At 37.1% G+C, this 23,948-nt stretch overlaps 1 protein-coding gene across 3 annotated transcripts in view; it reads right to left on the bottom strand.

Moving 5' to 3' along the window:
• The window catches only part of ATR (ATR checkpoint kinase), a 137,221-nt gene that overhangs the window by 9,009 nt on the left and 104,264 nt on the right, over positions 1–23,948 (bottom strand). The window contains exons 37-45 of one of the 3 annotated variants that reach the window (XM_006162303.3): positions 16,502–16,599; positions 14,741–14,973; positions 13,758–13,892; positions 11,703–11,903; positions 10,557–10,700; positions 6,687–6,837; positions 3,164–3,320; positions 2,644–2,797; positions 86–237 (exon numbers count right to left, since the gene is read on the bottom strand). In XM_006162303.3, the coding sequence (XP_006162365.1) occupies positions 86–237; positions 2,644–2,797; positions 3,164–3,320; positions 6,687–6,837; positions 10,557–10,700; positions 11,703–11,903; positions 13,758–13,892; positions 14,741–14,973; positions 16,502–16,599 (1,425 nt within the window). Of the gene's footprint in view, positions 1–85; positions 238–1,563; positions 1,665–2,643; positions 2,798–3,163; positions 3,321–6,686; positions 6,838–10,556; positions 10,701–11,702; positions 11,904–13,757; positions 13,893–14,740; positions 14,974–16,501; positions 16,600–23,948 lie in introns of those variants that run through there. The other 2 variants (XM_014593188.2, XR_003546810.1) reach the window with 2 other exon arrangements.

Genomic DNA, 23,948 nt, shown 5'->3' with positions numbered 1-23,948 from the left:
TTTCTTTTTAAAAGAATACATACTTAGGGGCCAATAATTACATTTCAGGTCATTGTTGAATTATTTACAAAGTACAGATGATTACCTCATTAAAGGCTCTCTCTGATCTCGCATCAGCCTCAATGTAACTTCACATGCTCTTCGAAAGAGCCCCTCCGTTCCCATAGGACCCATTCCGTTAACCATATTATGAGTCAGTCGAAATGGTACAATTTCTGGAACTTCAAAAGTCTCTCCCTTAAAAAAAAATGCATTTCATTAAAAATTAATGATGTTAGAAATTTCTTTTAAAGAATTATTTAATTCCATTTATTGTTAATATTTTTTCAGTTGACCAGAGAGAGAGAGAAAAAAGGAAAGTGAGAAAGCAAACTGCCAGGTCTGGGACTTGAACTGTAGTTGGCCATGTTGGATTCCGGCACTTTTACCACAATGCCACCTGCCATCCCCAATGTTAGAATTTTAAAATCTTTATTCAAAGAGTTTAGAAGTTCACATCTAGACTCCTGTAGTAAAGAGCAAAAGTATCTTCAAAATATTGTTGACTACATTAGAAGCATCTATCATGAACAAAACCGTAATTCTCCCTTTGTTTTGGGGGAACTGATATCACAACTTAATCTTGTATAAGCTCTAAAAGATTGATGAATTTATCCTTTACTGAATTTAGTACAGTGAACAGTATTGTAAGGAATTTTTACACATTCAATATTTAGCCTCATATTAGCATCTGTAACGTCTGTCTTTTTTAATTTTAAAAGTTTTTGCCACAAAATGCATATGCTCGCCACAGAATGCATATGCTCGCCACAAAGAGAGAGAGAGACAGAGAGAGGGAAAATGAGAAATCATCCCCTAAGGTGATGGCCACACCAAAATTCCTTCTCCTCTTGAGACTTTGGGCAAGTATGTATATGTGCCTGGTATGATTTCAAATAGCTGAGTATGGGACTCAAACCGTGGTCAAGCATGTGGGAGTTCAGTGCCTCAACCGCCATGCCCCATCTTTTTATGGTTTTATTTTATTAATTGGTGCGTAATAATCGTGCATATTTATGAGATCTTAATTTCTTTCTTGAATAATAAAAAATACAAACAATTTTTTTTTTTTTTTTTGGAGAGATTTTCACTGTAGGGCGCGTGCGCTCGCCAGACAGACAGAGAGAGACATAGAGACAGAAACCGAGAAATCACCCCCCAGGGGGGATGGTCACGCCGCAATCCCTTCTCCTCCATTCTCCTCTCGGGATCCTGGGCACGCACGCACGCGCGCCCGGCGTGAGTTTTAAGCCACCGGGTCCGGGACACGAACCGCGGTCGACTACGTGGGAGTCCAGCGACATAGCCATTACGCTAACTGCTGGTTCCCCAAACAAATATTTTTATATTTCATTATGACTTTCACTTTTAAACAAGAGCAAAAAAGAAACAATGAAGTGTTAGAAGCTTAGATCCCTCAGACAGGAAATGAACCATGTACAAAAATATAATGAAATTCAATTGCTCATATTTTCTCCCATTTCTATCCTAGTGGTTTCCACCTTTCTAATCATTTACCTTGAATTCTCCTCTTCTGTGATTTAATTTATCTTGGAGTTTATCTCTGACTTCTTTACAACTGGGCCTATGATCTTTCTGAGTTTCTTGTAATAGCACAAGTCAACCTCACAGAAGATAAAGAGGAAGAAAATACTGGGTTAAAATACCAATCCTCCAGGATTGTTAAGTAATATTGAGAAATTATAGAGGGCCTTAGAGATGAGTCAAGTTGCCTTAATTTATTCCCAGGCCCCATTCTGGATCAGATTCAGAATCTGAATCTCTTGGGATGTTTCTGGGGTATCTATATTTTTAAAAAAACCTCTTAGATAGTTCTGCTACTCTGCTAGATTTGGAAACTATCTTATTAAACTACTCTTGGGCCAGCAGGTGGCATGGAAGTTAAGGCGCTCGACTCTCACATGGTCAACCATGGTTATAAGTCCTGGACTTAGCAACTTGAAAATCATACCGGGTGTGTGCTTGTGTGCCCAAAATCCCAAGAGAATGGAAGAGAAAGGACTGTAGCATGACCTTTCCCTCTGGGGATGGTTTCTCACTTTCAGTCTCTGAGGAGCACATGTCCTCTTTAGCAAAAATCGCTTAAAAAAAAAAAAAAGAAAATCATGCAGGGTGAGAGTGCACATATGCTCAAGATCTTGAGAGAAGAATGGAAGAGACAAGATTGTGACAAGGCCATCTCCTCTAAGGGGTGATTTCTCACTTCTCTTTCTCTCTGGCATGTGTACATACTGTATAGAAAAAAAAAATGAACAAAATGAACAAAAACTACTCTGTCTCTCTAAAACTGTCAGTAAAATGAACTGATTTATCCATGTTCTCATAAATAATAACACATAGAATCAGAACTTGAACCTTTTCATTATAACTTTAAGTTCTGTGCAAGCTTTACTACTATCACTCATCTAAGTTTTTTCTATCATCGGTTGCTTTACTATGAGATCCACTGATGAAAACTAGTCAGAAAACACTCAATGTGACTCAACTGTAAGTATAACTGCTAACAAGATGTCTAAAAAGAGTAGCTGAGGAAAGAAAATTGAGAGCAAATATAATTAACTACACTTATGTCAAATCACATACCTTATTGAAAAGACAGTTGAAATCCACATGTACGCATTCACCAGTGAAAGAATCAAAGAGAATGTTTTCACCATGACGGTCTCCAAGTCCCAGGATATAACCAACCATTGACATTACTGCAGTGGAACGACAGTATGCTGACCTGCTACTGTACCTAAAGTAAACATAATTCCTGTCAAATATTCTTATGTCATCTGCGGCAACATAAATCTAAAATGTTAAAAATAAACTATAACAATTCAACAACATTCTTTGTTTGTTTGAAATTTGCTATAGGGTGTTCACCAGAGAAAGAGAGGGAGAGAGAAAGTGAGAAAGCATCCCTCAGGGGGGACAGCCATGCCACAATCCCTTTTCTATCATTCTCTTCTCAGGACTCTGGGCACATATGCACACCCACCCAGTGTGTTTTTTAAGCTGACATGTTCAGGACTCAAACTGTGCAGTCAATCATGTGGAATCCAGCTGCCTAAACACAATGTCACTTGGCTGGCCCCCAACAATATTCTTGGTAACTTACCATGATGTAGGATCAGGGAATGTTCTCAGAAACCACTCATGAAAAACAGGAGGATGCCTGGGCAGGAGAAATTCTCGAAATACTTTAAGTTTTTCGGACAAAGCAGCTGCTTTTGGTAGCATACACTGGCGGAGCTCCTTTCCCGTCATATACACTCCTGCAAAACAGAGTAATTTCCATTTATCATACAGGCCAAGAGAAAAGGGACAAATTATTTCTCTGTTCAAACAGGACAGGAAATGTCTACTTTATTCAAATTGTTATTAAAAAACAAGAATAGAAAATTTTCAATTATATACACAAACTATCTGATATTACCAATATAATGAAATAATAAAACCTACTATGTTCCCCTGATACTTATACAAAGTGAAAAGGTCTTTTTTATTTTATTTTTTTTTCTTTTATGCTGTCAGAGGGCACCAGAGCTTGACAGAGAGAGAAGAGAGAAGAAAAAAGTATCCTTAATGGAACATGGTCATGCCACAGTCCCTTCTCCAGTTCTCCATCCTGTTAGGATTTGGGGCGCATGCACACACACACACCTGGTGTTTTTCAAACTTCCAGGACTAAGATTCAAGCTGATGGCTATGTGGGATCTGGCATCCCTTAACCATTGGACTATGGGGCTGACCTCAAATGAAACCTCTTATTAAGAAGATAAGTGCCAGGGACCAGTAGTTGGCGTTATGGCTATGTCACTGGACTCCCATGTAGCTGACTGAGGTTAGTCTCAGATCCAGTAGCTTAAACTTACACCAGGTACATGTGCATGCATACCCAAGATCCTGAAAGGAGAATGGAAGAGAAGGGATTATGGCATGGCCATCCCCCCAGGGAGTGATTTCTCGCTCTCTGTTTCTATAAAAAAAAAAAAAAAAAAGAAGAAGTAAATGCCACCCAAACAATGTTTTAGAATCAAATAATACCACAATAGAGGCCTTGGAATAAATCCAGTGAGAGTGATATCCCTAGAATCATGAATATGTAACAATCCTCACTGGAAATACAGTGATCTCTCAGGAGCCAGTATAAGTTCAAACTGAGCCATTATCAAGAACCTACATCGGAGCTCTGAAATAATCTATGTGAAGGCCAGCTACAAAATTATTATTAGTATAATTGATTCTTAAACTAACTCTATGGACTCCAAATCTCCTGGAAAACAGAATGGATAAGCTTAGAATCTGAGGTTTTTGGCCTCAAATATCACATAGTTTAAATGATACTACATAAGATAGAAAATATTTTTAAAAAATACAATAGTAAGGGGGCCAGCAGGTGGCATAGTGGCTAAAGAGAGTGGACTCTCACATGGGCAACCATGTTTCAAATCCTGGACCTGGTGGTTTGCTTTCTCAGTTTCCCTCTCTCTCTGATCAAACTGGAAAATAATAATAATAAATAAAATTAAAATTAAATAATTCTTTTAAAAAATACAATAGTAATGGCTAAAACTTATACATTATTTTGTCCTAATAAATAAAAGTTAATAGCATATTCCTTGAAATCTGACTCAAGTGTGTTTGAGTTTCAGTTCTGTAACATATTAGCCATGTAAACTTATACAAGCTAATTAACTTCTGTAACACTGTCTATAAAAATAGAGATTATTAGATTTATTAACAATAAAAAAGTATATTTCATAAAATATATATAACATCAATATAACATAATATTGGGTCTTCAGAAAAGTCATGACACATCTTTGTATAGAAAAATAGAAAAATATGTCATGAGTTTTCCAATGACCCAATACAATAATTTATATAACATACTTAGCATAATATCCGCAATATAGTAATTTATCAATACTATTCATTGTTATAAAGTGCGTCCCTCAAATAATGTGGAAGTCCTAATCCTTGGTACCTGTTAGTGTGACCTTATGTAGAAACAGGATCTCTGCAGATGTAATTAGGTTAAGATGATATCATTAAGGTGGACCCTTAATTCAATAATCCAATGGCTGGTGTCCTTTTAAGAAGAGAAAACAGACAAAGAGGTATAGGGAGAATGCTAGGCGGTGACAGAGGTAGTGGTACGAGCTAAACGCCGAAGAATACCAGAAGCTGAGAAAGGCAGGGAACGTGTATCTTCAGAGAGACCATGGTCCTACTAACACCTTGATTTTGGACCTCTAGCCTCCAAAACTACAACAAAGCTGCTGTTTAAAGTCACCTGGTTTCTGGTACTTTGCTAAGCAGTCCTAGGAAGCTAACACACTTACTTTCTACTTCACTCTGCTAAGCTGATCTCATTATTTTTTAATTTTTAAAATCTGTATTATTAATTTTTAGATTTCAAACACAGGGCATGTGTGCTGGCTGGAGAGAGAGAGAGAGGAGAGAGAGAGAGAGAGAGAAATCACTCCCCTGGGGTGAGAGCCATGCCACAATCCCTTCTCCTCTATTCCATTCTTGTGACTTTGTGCATGCACGCATATGTACCCAGAGAGATTTTCAAGCCTCCAGGTTGAGTTGTCCATGTGATATCCTGTGCCTTAACCAACACGTCACCTGCTGGACCCGCTGATGTCTTATTTTAATGTATCACATGCATTTTAAAAACATTTTATTTTGAAATAATTTTAGTGACATGGCCATTATACCAACTACTGGTCCCTTCTAGCTTTCTCTTTTTTCCTTTTCTTTCTTTGACAGTGAGAAAACTTTCATATTCACAATATATCTACTTATTTGCTAAAAACTAGTAGCAACAAGTACTTTCGGAACTGCTAATGTGTATCTGTGAAAACTAAATTTTCGTGGGACCAGCAGTTAGCGTAATGGCTATGTCGCTGGGCTCCCATGTAGTCGACCACGGTTTGAGTCCCAGACCGGGTGGTTTAAACTCAGGCCAGGCGCGTGTGCATGTGTGCCCAAGATCCCAAGAGGAGAATGAAGGAGAAGGGATTGTGGTGTGGCCATCCCTCCTGCGGGGGTGCTTTCTCGCTTGCTGTCTATGTCTCTCTGTCTTTCTGGTGAGCGCACACAGTCTATAGCAAAAACCACTCAAAAAAAAAAAAAAGGTAAATTTTTGTATATATATATTTTTTTGGGGGGGGATAGGTTTTCGCTATAGGGCGCGTGCGCTCACCAGACAGACAGAGACATAGAGACAATCCCTTCTTCTCCATTCTCCTCTTCAGATCTTGGGCATGCACACACACGTGCCCAGCGTGAGTTTTAAGCCACTGTGTCCGGGACACGAACCGCGGTCGACTACATGGGAGTCCAGCGACACAGCCATTACGCTAACTGCTGGTTCCTGATTTTTGTATGTATTTTTGTAAGCTACCCAATTTCCTTTGAGATGAAGATGAGGGAGGAATTGAAACAGACACACACAAAAAGGAAAGAAAACACTTAAAAGTTTCTATATACAGAATCTAGAAATCTCACTATGGCTTATATAAAAAATGTATACTAACATGTATTAATAACAATTATGCCCATATTACAAAGTTAGTAATGACCTTACCCATGTAATATACTTATATAATAACTTTTAATTTTGGTACCCTTTTCCTTATATAGTTTGGTCAGAATAGGCCTCAAGCCAGCAGTGTTGTTCACCCATTCAATAATCCCACATTCATCATTCAGTGGAATAACTGCGTATGTTCGGATATGAAGTTCTCTTCTACGGGATTCTGCATCTTTTCTTAGGCACTATTCAAAGAAACACACACACAAATTTAAAAATAGAAAGTAATTCCAAATTTATATATGTTTTCTCAGTCTTATCTACTGTTCACTTTATAGCCAAGAACATGTCAGAGAAGGCTTACCATGTGATATAGATGAAAAATCCTTGTGAATGGTAGGAAAAGAAACTACTGGGACAGTATCCCTAACTTATTTCTAACATATTAAAAATGTCTAAACAAAAAATATATTTTAAATTATTCACTATTAATATGACAAAAACATGGTATTAAAAGTATTGTAGCAGTACATTTAACAATGACAAAATACAGCTTTATTTTCTATTGCTTTAGAAGTAATACTGAAACTAAGTCCTTAGGATCAGAGACTACTGTTTAATTTTGATCTCAAAAATACATGAACAAAAAGAGCATGAGTTTTAGGATATCTTCAAAATGTATTTCTCACCCTTAGAGTTTAATAATTATAGCTTCATCTAAAAATATATCCCTGAGTAGAAGAAAGCTTTACATATTTCATCTAATTACTGTTAATAAATTAAACAAAGATTAGTATGATTTTTAACTAGAACTGTATCAAATAACACACATACAAAGGGACTTCAAAAAGTCTGTAGAAAAATTAAAGAGTTTATATGGTACAAAAATTTTTGAACTCCAAATAGTTTTTTTCATAATACACATGTTCCATAAACTTTTTGAAGACCTCTTGTATAATTCTAACCTGTTCAATTCAAAAGCATGGTCAATGCCCAAAAATCATTTGATATTTCATAAAGCATTCTGTTTTATTAGGTTGGCAGAAAAGTCAGGACGTATATTTTCTGTTTTCCTATGCAAAAGCATGTCGTGGCTTTTCCAACAAACCAGCATAAAATCTCATGTAAACAGCCATGTGTAGCCACCCCCAATATCACACAGCGAGACCGTACTTTTTCACAACCAGGCTATTTCTTTGACATGTTAATGAGATAACAGTCATGAAATACTTTATCAAAGTATTGAATAATAAATAATTATGTATAAATTTACTATTTACTATTCAAAGTAAATTTATACAAAAGCTAGGCCACTTAATACTCAAACCAGAAAAATCTAAGGACGTTTTAGGAAGAACATACTAATGGTTTAATAGCACTCAATTAAAGTATCAATTTATCAAATACCATTTTTTTATGGAGAGAGTGAGAGAGTAAGAGACAGAAAAAGGAGAGAGACAGGTAAACAGAGAAAGACAGAGATAGGTATAATAGTCTTGACAGGGTGTCACTGTCGTGATCCTCCTGCACCAAACTCCCAATTACTTAGAATCATAGGTATACACAACCTGCATGTTTAAGAAACTGAACTTGGGGGACCAGCAGTTAGCGTAATGGCTATGTCACTAGACTCCCATGTAGTCGACTGTGGTTCGAGTCCAGACCCAGTGGCATAAACTCATGCCGGGTGCGTGTGTGTGTGCCCAAGATCCCGAGAGGAGAATGGAGGAGAAGGGATTGCAGCATGACCAACCCCCCTGGGGGTGATTTCTCTCTATCTCTCTCTCTCTTTCTGGCGAGTGCACGTGGCTTATAGCAAAAACCTCTCAAAAGAAAAAAAAAATGAAACTGAACTTGAGCATCTCACACAGCTTTCAGCCTACAATACCACGGCTACAAACAACATTTTCTTTTTTCTTTTAAAAGAGCTACTTATTTGACTCTATTTATTTACTTATTTATTTATTACTCTGACCAGAGAGATAGGGAAAAAGAGAGGGAAAGTGAGAAAGTCGTCAGGTCTGGGACTCGAACTGCAGTTAGCCGTGTGGGAGTCTAGCACAACGCCACCTGATGTCCCCCAAACAATGTTTTTAAATAAAAAATAATCCTTTTCATCAAAATGTCTTTGAAATGGGTTTATAATGCAGTATCATTTCTTTTTAAATTTATTTATTTATTTCTTCCATGAGAGAGAGAGACAGCACCCTTAAAAGGGTCCTAATCCTATAATCCACTCCTAGACCTAGCCAGTCCTGGATTATTGGCCCAAGTTCACCTGGTATAACAGGGAGGTCTCTGGACACGAAACCGGAACCCTTCCATGTGTGTCGGTCCCACAGAGTGTTACGTCTTACCACAGTGCTATCATCTGACCCTATGTGATATAAATGTTTAAGCCCACAACTCTTCCTGATAATAAGAGAGGTACCAATAACATGCGAGAAGGGGAAGGGAAGGAGGAACAAAACATTTTAAAAAAATAATGAAGTTGCATCTTTCCTCAGCATGGTCTAATTTTTACCAACAGAAAAACTGTTTTGCAGTTGTAAGCACTGGTTACAGATTAACTCAAAATATGTAAGAAAATATAACAACTTTTCAAAGAGATTTCTCATTTTATCCTTGAAATTAAACACTCAGCAACAGAATTGAAAAAATGTTAATGACTACCTTTAAACAGTGACTCAGAAAAAATTAATCTTTTCTTTCACTGAACCATAATACCTAAACAAATCTGATTGATTGAAAAAAGAATATTACAAATAACAATCATTATATAGAATAACAATCATTGTGTGTGTGTGTGTATATATATATATATATAATTTTTTTTAAAGGTTTTGTCATAGGGCACGTACACTTGCCAAAGAGAGAAAGACAGTGAGAAGTGAGAAATCAGTCCAAGAAATCACCCCTCACTGGGGATGGCCATGCCACAATCCCTTATCCTCTACTTTCCTCCTGGAATTCTGGACATACATGCACACATGCCTGGAATGAGTTTCAAGATGACAAGTGGAGGACACAAACTGTGGTCAACCATGGTGGGGGGGGGGATCGACCATGTGGTAGTCCACCGCCTTAACCACTATGCCACCTGCTGGCCCCTCAGGTGGGCCATCTCCGTGGCCTGGTGGCCAAAGTAGTCAGTGAATAAATGGATAAAAATAAAGTGTTATACATATACAATGAAATACTATTCTGCTTCACAAGGGAGGAAATTCAGGGGTGTCAATGGTGGTGCAGTGGTAAAACAGGCCAATCTGTGAGGCTGACCCACGTGTAAAGGTTCTAGGTTCATGTGCAGAGACCTCCCTGAGTACGCTGGGCATGTGCATATCCATGATCCTGGGCTGGCTGGGGATGAACTGTGGTTTGGAGACCTTATAAAGAGTGCTGTTAATCTGTTTCCCTCTCTCTCTCTTGAACACAGAAGAAATAAACATGGGGGAAAAAAGTCAAGAAATGATGACACATGTTATAAAACGAATGACCTTGAAGACATAATACCAAAAGAAATAAGCCAGGCAAAATAGGGCAAATTCTGTAGAATTCCATTTATATGGGGTACCCAGAATGGTCAGATTCATGGAGACAGAAAGTGAAATAGTTGTTGTCAGGAGCTTAGGGGGGAGACAAAAATGGAGAGTTAGGGTTTAATGGCTACAGTGTTTCAATTTGAAAAGAAGAAGGAAGTTCTGGACAAGGATGATGGGGACAGTTACACTGCAATGTGAATACACATAATGCCACTGAACTATACACTTAACACTGATTATAATGGTAAATGTTATGCTATGTACATTTTGACACAAGAAATTATGTACTTTTTTTAACTTAATAATTTTATTCCCTCTTTGTTTTTTTTTTTTTGAGAGGGATCTATTTGAACACTGAAAAGCCCAGATCATACTGAAATTAATTATAATAATTCTAAACTAAAAACCATTTATCTCCAAACCTTATTAATCAAGGAATTGAATTCCATTAGTCTACAATCCTTTCTCAGGTCATCTTTTGGCTTACACATCATAATGTAGAACTTTCCATCTGATCCCTTTAAAGAGATCTTCTTTGGTTTTTGAAGGGAAGCAAGAATTTCCACCTAAAAGATGACAAGTTTTACATAAGTTAAGGCCAAAATTATTTGTTTATATGTCTATATGTTAAAAATACTGAGTTATGTAACAATAAAAAGAATAGTCTATATAGTAAATTTGTATCTTAACAATTTCTTTTAGTTTAGTTACTTATGATCTATGAAATAATTATTGTCTATGAACATAGACACATTTTTTACCTCTTAGAAAAAAGTATAAACTAGTACTTCATCAGCAATACAAGTACTTACACACTCAAATTTAGGTAGTCTCTTAAAGGCAGTGACAATGTTTAAAGTGTGTGTGTGTGTTTTAATTTGTATGTGTTTACTGAAGACAGACTAAGGGAAAGTAAGAAAGTGCCCCCCTAGGCATGGCCACATCCCAATAACTTCTCCATCAGGATTTGAGGCATGCATGTTCATGCACCAGGCAAATTTTTCAAGCCACTGGATCTGGGACTTGAACCCACTCAGTTAGCCATATGAGATCCAGTTGCCGTAACCACCACACCACTAGCTAGCCCTCGCACCTCTACTTTTAGGACAAAATAGAGTTAACAAACATCAAAATACGAAAAAAAAAAGATTATAACCATCCCTAAACAAAATGAAAATCTAATAAATCAAAACATTTGGCTGAACATAGTTTTTTTTTTTTTAAAGAATTATTTTATTTAACTTTATTTACTTATTTGTAATTTGACCACAGAGGGACAGAGTCGGAGGCAGGGGAAGGAATGAGAAAGCAAGCTGCCAGGTCTGGGACTTGAACTGTAGTCAAGCATGTGGGCATGTGGGAGTCCTGCAACCTTAACCACCATACTACCTGCTAGCCCCTGAACATAGTTTTTAATCAGAGTTTTATACCATATAAGAGTATTTTACTTTTCTGTATTTTCAATTATTTTTTTCTTTGCAAATAAAGTTCACTTAGATTCTGAGGAAAACAATTTTCAATGTACTTTCAACTTAAAAATCATAAAGTAATAAGAAGCTGAAGTTTACCGTATCACCAAAGCTTGCTATGTAGGCCCAATGCCCAGGAAAAGGCTCATGGTTAGCATGGGCACCCAGAATTGATGGAAGGGTAGGTATCATGACAGATTGCAAAGGAATGAGGATTTCACTAAATGTTGCTTCTTCAACTAGCTTTTTAAGCATTTTAAAATGAGTGCTCATGCTTAATGTGGAACTACTTCCATCAACCTGGGGGGAAAAAAAAACACAAAACCATTAACTTCTCTGTGTTCATCCCAATTACAGCATGTTTAACTTCAGTCACGACAAAAATTATACTTTTACAATATCTTTATTAGAAGGGCCCAGGAGTCTGTAGTTTTCTAGGTATATCTGTTATCATATTATTTTAACTTTTTTAATCTCTTTGATAATACTGAGTTGTTGGAAAAGTCGTGACATAGTTTTCTATGCGAAATGTATCATGACTTTTCTGACCACCCAACAGTATCTATATTATAAAATTAATGACTAAAGGCGACAATATAGGTTTATGATCTATTATTAGACATTAGAAAATCCAAAGAACTCTAAATTAGACTCATTTTTGCAAGAGGTACCAAATCTCATTTGGCAGTAAAAATGCTATCTAAACTCACACGGTAGAAAAGACTGATGCACTTCACTGCAGAAACAGTTCTGTGTTTGATTTCAGGCTACTCTAATGGATTACTCCCTGTGACGATCATCTAATAAAAAGCAGACATACGCTTTATTTAAAAATTCTGAATTCTTATATGTAGCTTGCTGAAAGGTTTCAGATAAAGAACTAGAAACATGTAAACGTAAAGCACTTAGAACAGTGCTAGTGTTCAATAAATATTAACAATTATCATAACACTGCTTTTGATAATGTTAAGTGCACTCGAAGTTAAATAGAAATAATGAAAAGAGCAAAGCAGATTACTCTTTTTTTTTTTTTTGAGAGGTTTTTGCTATACGGTCCATGCGCTCGCCAGAAAGACAGAGAGAGACAGAGAGACAGAAAGTGAGAAATCACCCCCCGGGGGGGGGGGGATGGCCATGCCACAATCCCTTCTTCTCCGTTCTCCTCTCGGGATCTTGGGCATGCATGCACAAGCACCTGGCGTGAGTTTAAGCCACTGGATCCAGGACTCGAACTGCAGTTGACTACATGGGAGTCCAGTGACGTAGCCATTACGCCATCTGCTGGTCCCCAGATTACCCTTTTGAGATGCTTACTGATACAGGGAAGGTGAGAAATAGGCTAGCCTGCATTTTTCCACAGATAAAACAGTTAATGGACTTTGAATATCTGACTAGTGAAATCTGTTTACCACAGCATCTCTCATTTCCTTGCAGTAACTTCTACCCTGAACTTTTAACTTTTCCTACATTCTGCAGAATTTTTTCTCTAGTTCCTTAGGTAGAAGAGTGGGTTACTATAGTAACGATGTTTCCATATTGGTCACAAATTTCCTGGAAAGGTACTGAATACTCTAGATGATAGCCGTCTGCCTAGTTCCATACAAGACTCTGAGCCCCTCAAAGCAGAACATCAACTCGTTTCTGTTTCCATTAACACAATGTTTGCTCCCTTGTAGGCACTGAAATGTACAGAAAAAAAAGCCAAAAACCCAAATCCCAATCTTCTTTCCAATAGTATATGTAGGTTAAAGTACATGTGCTTTGAAAGCTTAAACATATGACAGAAAGTAATCATAAAGATGACTTTAACTTTGAGTATTTTACATACTTATATTTTCATGGCTTATTTCATATCTTTCCTTAAAATTCATCATAAATATGGATAATCTATTAGAAAATTCAACTTCAGAATAACTTTTAGAAATTTAGGGAATATTTTGAAGTGTGACATGTTAGAAATTTTAACAGTAGCTTTAATAAGGTAAATTATACATATTTAAATTACAATTGGATAAATAATGAAATATATGTATACCCATATATTAGGACTTCAATTAAATTAATCAAATTAAGGAAACCAAGTTCAAATCATATGTAAGTTTTCTATATAATTATCCAACATTGTTCTACAAATAGTAAGATTTATAGTAGTACCGGTTTATTGCACAATTCTAGAAGCTTATCTGTTAGGCGAGTTGCATCTCCGACAAACTTTTCTAAGGATTTTTTCATACGGATGGCTTTATTTAGTATTTCCTTGCATCTGTTCACACGCATGGGATAAGAAGACTGTCATAAAAAAGAGTTAAATTTTATATAAAATCTTTTCAAAATAGCAACATTTTGATGAGCACACAGCAGATTAAAAAGTATTCATGATGTGAGTTTATGTTATCACAAATCAACTTGGCAGTGCTATCAAGAGCCATAAAAAAAGGTGCTGTCGTATGACCTAATGAATTCCCTTTTTGAGATCACCTTTCAATAATCAGAAATGAAAATAAATATACAGATATACGGATAACCTTAGTGATCAACAACATGTTAAATAAATTATAAAAGACTATGTTAGAATTTACACAATTGCCAAAATTGTATACTTGAAGTATACTTAATAACAGAGAACAATCCTATGTGGACAATATGAAATTAAAATATGCTTGGAAAACATACACATGAAATTATATCAAAGTATTAATGAATGATAGGCACAAATTTTATTTTTAAACATCTGTGTATTTTCTAAATTTTCTAAAATATTAACTTATTAAACAGACTGAGCAAATTAAAAAATTCCTATTAATACTAATTTTTTAGTATTAATAGTTCAGATACTCTGGATTAAAACACTTGGAAAAAAACAGATTACCACTTTACACCAAGTACTACCAGCTAACTAAAATTCGTAAACAAAATGCGTACAGTTATCTTTCATTTAAAACATATTAGTTACTTCATTTCATATGATAAACATCTTGACGTATTAAAATGAAATATAGTGCTATAATTTCTCTCTACTGTTAAAATATTTAAAATGAATCATCTAGTATAGGAGAGAAACCATGGACCTTGTGTTTACATATTAGGGCATTAAATAATTAATGTCATATAAAATGATAAATCATTGTGATTAATACCTTTGACACAGCTGTCATCATCCACATTGCTTGCTGAGGATAGGCCAGAAACACTTTAGCAATTATTTCCATCAAGACACCAAAAACTTCATCATGAGAATGACAAATTCGAGAGATCAACTGTGAAAAAGCTGTCAAAAACTGATATGGAGCTAAACAATCTGTGTGCTCCAAGATAACCTTGTTTATTTTACTTAAATCATTTCTCATTTGTACACGATCAGAACGGCCAGCTGAGAAAAAAAAAATCAGATTAAAGAACAGAAAAGAAAAAGAAAAAAAAACAGTGTATCAGTTCATGTCACATAAGTAAAATTTTGTTTAAAAATAGTTTTAAAATGTTGTTAGATCACTTGGCAATTTATAGAAAGATAAGTGACTGTCTAAGTAGGAATTCCCTTGGGTCATCAGAAAAGTCATGATGTGTTTAATGTGTCCACATGCATGTAAATATGCTTGGCATATTTTTCAAGCCACCAGGTCCGGAACTCGAACTGTGCAGTTAGCCATATGATCCAGGCCCTTTAACCACCGCACCATAGACTGGCCCTCTGCTATAATTTCTTTTAAAAATTATTTTATTTAACTTTATTTATTTATTTCTATTTTTATTTGTCCAGAGAGTGAGAGAGTGTATGAGAAAGAGAGGGAAAATGAGAAAGCAAGCTGCCAGGTCTGGGACTTGAACCGTGGTTTGCCATGTGGGAGTCCAGAGCCCTTAATCACTACACCACCTGTCGGCCCCACTTCTGCTATAATTTTAAGGATAAATTATTTAGCTAAACTAACACCTTTCAGTATGTGTTGGAAGCTTCAGATTTTTTACTTGCAGGCACTGAACTGTAACTACTTTAAAGGTCTCTGATTTGGGGCCAGCAAGTGGTGTGGTGGTTAGGTCGCTGGACTCCCACTAACACAGTTCAGGTACTAGATCTGGAGGCCTGCTTTCTCACTTACCCTTCTCTCTCACTCTCTCTCTCTCTCACTCTGTCTGGTGAGCACATGTGCCCTATACCAAGTTAATAATAACAAAAATAAATAAATAATTCTTTTTAAAAAAAGTCTATGGGGACCAGCGGATGGCGTAATGGCTATCGCTGGACTTCAATGTAGTTGAATGTAGTTTGAATCCCGGACCCGGTGGCTTAAAACTCATGCCGGGCACGTTTGTGTGCGCGCCCAAGATCCTAAGAGGAAAATGGAGAAGGGATTGTGGCGTGGCCATCCCCCTGGGGAGTGATTTCTCGCTTTCTGTCTCTCTCTTTCTGGTGAGCGCATGTGCCCTATAGCAAAACCCTCAACAACAACAACAAAAGTCTATGATTTAGCTTTGCTTTCCTTTTTAAAAATTTACTTCTTGCTGGGAACCAGCAGTTAGCGTAATGGCTATGTCGCTGGACTCCCATGTAGTCGACCGTGGTTCGCATCCCTGACCCGGTGGCTTAAAACTCATGCCGGTCGCATGTGCGTGCATGCCCAGGATCCCAAGAGGAGAATGGAGGAGAGGGGATTGCGGCGTGACCATGCCCCCTGGGGGATTTCTCGCTTTCTGTCTCTATGTCTCTCTCTGTCTGGCGAGCGCACGCGCCCTATAGCGAAAATCTCTCAAAAAAAAAAAATTTACTTCTTGCTTATGCTTATCTGAGTTTTCATTATCAAATGCATTCCTACTTTTGAGTAAATTAGATTGATAAACCAAATCTGTCTTTATATCCAAGTTGTAATTCTGCCTAGTCCCTTAAAAGTTTTACACAATTATACCTTTTTCCCATTCATATGCTTTAGCACCAAAATCAAGCCATAGTGACAACATCCGTGGCATTGACTGATATATGAACTGATTTCCATACTGTAGAGACCTGCAATTATATAGACAATAAATGTTATTAGCATAGTGCTCTTTTATGATATATGAATTTAAAAATTAAAATAAAAACTTGCCAAATGTTACATGCACTTGCTGGAGAGAGAAGGGGGAAGCAAGAAAGCCTCTCCCCACTCTCCGCCATGGATAATGGTCATGCCACAATCCTGTCTCCATTTTCCCTCCTTTTAGGATTTTGAATTTGCATGTACATGTGTCCAGCATGCTTCCCAACCCATCGGATTCAGAACAGATTATGCAGTTGGCCATGTGGGATGCAGATGCCTTAACCAGCATGCCACAGGTTAAGCTTGAATTAAATTCTTAATCGCCCATGTTAGTTACATATAGCCTTATGAAAAAAATGTATCAGTATTTCTTCATAGAAAGGATACTTTTTGACTCCTTTTTCTCCTTTTTTTTTTAACTCTGTTCCTCAGTTCTATATTACCTGTATCAAAAATTATGTAAATTCTGACCTAGTCAAAGTCCTACTAATATTTCCTTCAAAAATAGTTTTTAGGATCTGTGTCTCCATATGCATTCCATAGTCATAAGCATGGGTCAGGACCAAACATTTCCTTTCTGGGAAATTATAATAATTTAGTCACCCTAATTCCACCTTTCTTCCCTTAAGTAAATTCTGGACTAATATTCCTAAAACTCTGGCTTTATTCTGATCTTCTCATGTTCAAAAACAGGATCAGGTACCTATACAAGACTATCTGAATGACTCTGGGATTCAAATATTCATAGCCTTGAGTCTCCATAATTTTCTAATACTAGTCTCCTACTACTCAGCAAAATACAGTTTTTTTAATCTAGTTTCCTTATCATCCTGTGAACAAAACACTGAACCCTGTTTATTGTCCAATCTATTAAAAGCTAGCAATGTCCTCTACTTCTTGAAATTTTGTTTTAAGAGTTTTTAGTATAGGGACCAGCAGTTAGTGTAATGACTATGTCGCTGGACTCCCACGTAGTCGACCACAGACCCGGTGGCTTAAAAACTCACGCCGGGCATGTGTGCGTGCGTGCCCAAGATCCCGAGAAGAGAATGGAGGAGAAGAGATTGCGGCATGGCCATCCCCCTGGGGGTGATTTCTCACTTTCTGTCTCTCTGTCTCTTGTCTGGCGCGCTCACGCACCCTATAGCAAAAACCTCTCCAAACAAAACAAAACAAAACAAAAACAAACAAAAAAAAGAGTTTTTAGTATAGGGTGCATGCACTTGCCAGAGACACAGAGAAAGAGAAAGTGAGAAACCAGTTCCCAGGGGGATGGCCACACTGCAATTCCTTCTCCTTTATTCTTCTCTTGGGATTCTGGGCATACATGCGCACATGACTGCTGTGAGTTCCCAGCCGCGAGATCCAGGACTCAGACTCTGGTCGACCATGTGGGAGTCTAGCACCTTAACTACTACCCCATCTGCTGGCACCTCTTCTTGAAATTTTTAAGGCCTAGCGATCAGTATATGTTTAAAATTTTTTTTTAGTTATGGCAAAATACACATAAAATTCACCACATTAACCATTTTTAAGTGAATGGTTGGTTAAGTAGTAAATTAATATTGCTATACATTCACATTAATCAACCAGCACCACCATCCACCTTTAGAACTTTTTCATCTTCCCTAACTGAAACTCTATCCATTACAAACCAAGTCCCCATTCCCCCACTCCTACATGTATGACCTAGGTGTATACATCTATGTGGAGCCTATTGTTCCTAGGCTATACACCTGTTCAGCATGTTACTGTATTCAGTTCTGTAGGTAACTGTAATACAATGATACATATTTTCATATCTTAACATAGAAAAAGGCACAGCAAATATGGTATAAAAAAATTAAAAAGGTACACCTACATAGTATCCAAAACATGCATATAACTGGTAGGACTGGAAGTTGAGCTGGGTGTTAACAGTGAGTGAATAGTGGGTAAATGTGAAGGCTCAGGATGTTATCGGATACCACTGCGGATTTTGTAACTATTGTACCACTTAGGCTTTACTGAACTTGATTTAAAAACAAAACAAAACAATTTCTTTCTCCAATACCCTTAACTTACTCTAATTTTACTTTATATATTCAATTTTTAAAATTTTATTTATCAAGTGGCTGGCAGGTGGCATGAAGGTTTAAGGACGCTGGACTTCCACATAGCCGTTCAAATCCTGGACCTGGTGGTTTGTTTTCTTACTTTCTCTCTCTTGTTCTATCCCTCTCTGGTCAAATTGAAAATAAATAAAGTCATATAAAATAATTCTTAAAAAACAACAACTTTTGAGACCAGCAGATGGTGTAATGGCTATGTTGCTGGATTCCCATATAGTCGACCGTGATTTGAGTCCCAGACCCAGTGGTTTAAACTCACGCTGGGTGCGTGTGCGTGTGTGCCCAAGATCCCGAGAGAATAGAGAAGGGATTGTGGCATGGCCATCCTCTCTGGGGGGGTGACTTCTTGCTTTCTGTCTCTCTGTTTCTATCTTTCTGGCAAGCACATGAGCCCTACAGCAAATACCTCTCCCAAAAAAAGAAAAACAAAAATTTATTTATTAAGTATTATGTACTACATATGGCTGCATATGCTATACTTTTATATGACTGGCAGTATAGTAGGTTTGTTTTCATCAGCATTGTCACAATGTGAGTAATGATTGTGTTAGGACATTATGATTGTTAAGATGTCACTAGAGAATAGGAATTTTTTACCTTAGTTTTAATCTTACGGGATCCACTGTATGTTATCGACCAAAACATTTAATTTCCTTTGGATATAACCAATAGTGGGATTGCTGGATTATAAGGTAGTTATTTTTATTTTGAGGAACCTGATACCATTTTTTAATAGCTGTACATTTCTACCAGCAGTATGTAAGGATATCTGTTTCTCCACATTCTAACATTTACTATCTTTTTACTTTTCTTATTTCCCAAAGGCACATGTACTTGCAGGAGAGAGATGGGACCTAGGGGGTAGCAAGAAAGCATCCCACGTGGGTAATGATCATGCTGTAATCCCTTCTCCTCCATTTTCCTCTCCTTTTGGGATTATGGGCACACATACATATGCACCTGGTGTGCTTGTCAAGCTGCCAGGTCTGGGACTTGAACAGTGCAGGTGGCCATGTGGGAACCAGTGACCTTAACCCCCATACGATGGGCTGGTCCTACCTTTCAATTTTTTTTTTTTTTTTTTTTAGTATGTTCCATAGTGTACATGAGCTCACTGGAGAGAGACAGAGAGAGGGAAACTGAGAAACCATCCCCCCACAGTGGAAGGCCATGTCATACTCCTTTTTCATCCATTTGCTTCTTGGGATTTGGGGCAGGCAAACATGCACCCAGAGTATTTTTCAAGCTGCTGGGACTGGGATTTGAACCATGGAGTGGACCATCTGGGATTCAGCACCCTATCTATCAGACCACCTGCTGATGTTCTTTTGACTTATTGATAATAGCAATTCAAACATGGTGTAAGGTGTTATTTCATTGTGGTTTTGATCTGCATTTCTGATGACTAATGATGTTAAAAATTTTTTTCAGATATATGTTAGCCCTTGTATATCTTCTTTTGCATAATCTCTGTTCAAATCCTGTGTCTATTTTCTAAATGGTTTTTTTTCTCACTATAGAGTTACTTGAGTCCGCTATATACTTTAGCTATTAACCATTAATCAGATTTGTATTTTGCATACATTTTTCCTATTCTTTAAACTGTCTCTTTAACTCTGCTGTTTTCTTAACACTGCAGCTTTTCTTTGTTGTCTTTATTATAATTTCTGATTTACATATAATCGTTTATCTTTCTGGATACAGTGTAGTTTTCAAAGTATGCATATAATGTGTATTAATTAAGTAAAGAGTATAAACACGTTTGGAACTAGCAGTTAGCATAATGGCTATATTGCTGGACTCCCAGAGAGATCGCAGTTCGAGTTCCGGATCCAGTGGCTTAAATTCATACTGGGTGCGTGTGTGTGCATGCCCAAGATCCTGAGAGGAGAATGGAGAAGGGATTGTGGCATGGCCATCCCACCTGGGGGGTGCTTTCTCACTTTGTGTCTGTCTCATTCTGTGTTTCTGGCAAGCACATGCACCCTATAGCAAAAACCTCTCAAAAAAAAAAAAAATATATATATATACACATACGTTCATCATTTTCAGCAAGGAATTATTACAATACATGATGCTGTACACATCTGATATTCATTCTACTGGATTTTTTTAGGTGTATATCAACTTGGCTATGACATTTTTTCTGTGCTGTGGTATATCATTCCATAACCTCACTGACTGGTTTATATGCATTCTTGTGTCCATTAATCATTTCTTCCTGACTCATCCCCCGGCCTTTCCCCCAACCCCCAGGTGCAGCTCCTGGTATCTACCACTGAGTTTTCTATTATTATGCCATTGAGTCTTCCAATTTTTGCCATAGAGTGCAGACATTGAGAACGTGTTAAGTAAAGACATCCAATATTCCTCTTTTGAAGCCTGGCTTATTTCACTTAGCATTATGTCTTAGAGATTTTTCCACTCTGTGTTACATGACAGAATGGCTGAGTGGTATTCCATTGTGAATATGTGCCATGTTTTCTTCATTCTCTTATTGCTTGTTCAGCACTTAAACTGATTCCATTAACTTAGCTACTGTGAATAATGCTGCAATAAACAAGGATGTGCAAATATCTACTTGACAGAGTGATTTCTGGTCATTTGTGCAGATACCCAGAAGACGGATAACTAGGTCATATGATAGTTCCTATTTTAGATTTCTGAGCAACCTCCACAATGTTTTTCCTTAGTGGCTGTACTAATTTATATTCCCACCAGAAATGCAAGAGGACTTTCTTTGCTCCACAGCCTCAATCCCAAATGTTATTCTTCGTTTTTCTGATGATAGCCATTGTTAACTGAAGTTAGGTGAAATATCATTGAAGTTTTCATTTGTATTTCTCTTATGATGAGAAACACCGAATTTTTCTTAGAGAATTTTGCTATAAAGTGTGCTCGCTGTAGAGAAAGAGACAGAGTCAGAAAGCATTCTCCATTCTTCTCTAGGGATTTTGGGCATGCATGCACACGTGCCCGGCATGAGTTTTAAGATACCAGGTCCATGACTCAAACTGTGGTTGATTACATGGGAGTCCAGTGATGTGATCATTATGACTCCTGTTTCTGATACTGAATTTTTTTTATTTTTGGGGAGATGTTTTTGTTATAGTGCGTGTGCGCTCACCAGAAAGTGAGAAATCACATCCCGGGGGGATGGCCACACTGCAATCCCTTCTCCTCCATTCTCCTCTCGGGATCCTGGGCATGCACACACACTCACCTGGTGTGAGTTTAAGCCACCGGGTCTGGGACTCAAACCATGGTCGAATACATAGGAGTCTAATGACATAGCTATTATGCCAACTGGTGGTCCCCTCTGATACTGAATTTTTTAAAAAATTATTTTATTTAACTTTATTTACTTAATTTTTAATTTGACCAGAGAAAGAGACAGAGAGAAAAAGAGAATGAGAAAGCAAGCCTCCGGGTTCAGAGTTAGTCATGTGAGTGTCTAACCACCATACCACCTGCTGGCCTCTCAATACTGAATTTTTGAAAAAAGATTTTTAGTCATTTTTGTCTTCCTGTGAGAGTTAACTATTCAGATTAATGGTCCAATTTTAAACTGGTTTATTAGTTTTATTGTAGGTGAGCTGTTTGAGTTCATTATATAGTGACTATCAACTCCTAGTCAGAGGTATAGTTTATAAATATATTCTCCCATTCTGTGGGTTGTTTCTTTATTTACTGCTTCTTTTGCTGTGCAGATCTTTTTTCTTTATTTTAAAGAGAGATTTTTGCTATAGGGCATGTGTTTTCCACAAGAGACAGAGATAGGAAGTGAAAAAACACCTCCTGTGGGGATGGCCATGCTGTAATCCCTTCTCTTCTTGGGATTTTGGGCATGTGCACACATGTACCTGGTGTGAGTTTTAAAATGCCAGGTCTGGGACTTGAACCACAGTCACCTACGAGGGAGTACTGCAACATAACCATTATGCCATCTGCTGGTTCCAAAGCTTTTAAGCTTTATTTGTCAGTTTTTGGTGCTGTTATCTATGCTTCGGGGGTTGTTGTATTTGGTTTGCTAAGTTTGTTGAGGATTTCTGCATATATATATTTATCAGTAAAACTGGTCTGTAGTTTTCTTTTTTTGTGTGTTATGTGTTTCTACTTGCTTATGGAATCAAGGTGATGGTGGCTTCAAAAAATGAGTTCGGGGCCATTCAGGACTCCACCAGATCTAGCCACCTGCATGGTTTTAGTCCTATACCCAGCAGCTTGAGTAACACACTGGGTGCATGTGCATACATGTCCCAAATTCTGAAAAATGAAGGTACTGCAGCATGGTTGTCCTTCCTGAGGGAATGTTTCTCATTCCTCTTCTCACTTCTGTCTGTAGCGAGTGAGCATGTCCTATAGCAAATTAAAAAAAAAAAAAGAGTTCAGAAGGCTTCTTCTACTTGTATTTACTGGAATAGTTTGAGGAGACTTTCTTTAAAGGTTGTACAGAATCTGGCAGTGAAGTCATCCAGATCTGGATTTGTTTGGTTGCTGGTTTTTTTTTGGAGACTACATATTAAATCTCATGACTTGTTATTGCTTTGTTCAGGCTTTCTGTTTCTTCCTGCTTTGGTAAGGCTATGTTGTATGTGTCCAGAAATTTGTCTTGTTTTCTTCAGGTTTTATAGCTTGTTGGCAACATTCTTGTAGTAATACCTGATGATCATTTTTATTTTAGTGATATATTTAGTTTCTGGTTTTGTTATAATACTGATATATGAAATTAAATTATCTAATTTATGAATAAGCTTTTTAGAAGTCTAATGTCAAAATCATTTTCATATATAGTACTCATTAGAATGGGCTGAAAGGAAGAATTCCATTGCAATATAACCATTACATATATTAAATTCAGGTCCTTTGAGATTTTATGGATGAGGATTCAAGAAATGAAGGTCTTCTACACCTTCTCCATAGCCTCAAAGAGGAACACTTCATATTCACTGTATATTCTTAGTACTGCTGAATTTTAAAAATATATACATATATTATTTTCCATTAAAATATTATTTTTAAAAGTGAAGAAAAAATTGTACAAAGGAAATATTTTTTTAAAGAATTATTTTTATTTAATTTTATTTATTCATTCATTTATTTTAATTTGACCTGAGAGAGACTGAGAGAGAAAGTGAGAAAGTAAGCCACTGGGTCTAAGACTTGAACCGTGGTCAGCCACGTGGGAGTGTCCAGCGCTTTAACCACCACACCACCTGCTGGTC

The sequence above is a fragment of the Tupaia chinensis genome, unplaced genomic scaffold, assembly GCF_000334495.1.
Source record: "Tupaia chinensis unplaced genomic scaffold, TupChi_1.0 Scaffold139833_1, whole genome shotgun sequence".
Classification (NCBI taxonomy): domain Eukaryota; kingdom Metazoa; phylum Chordata; class Mammalia; order Scandentia; family Tupaiidae; genus Tupaia; species Tupaia belangeri.
This window is presented reverse-complemented; position numbering and strand designations above follow the sequence as displayed.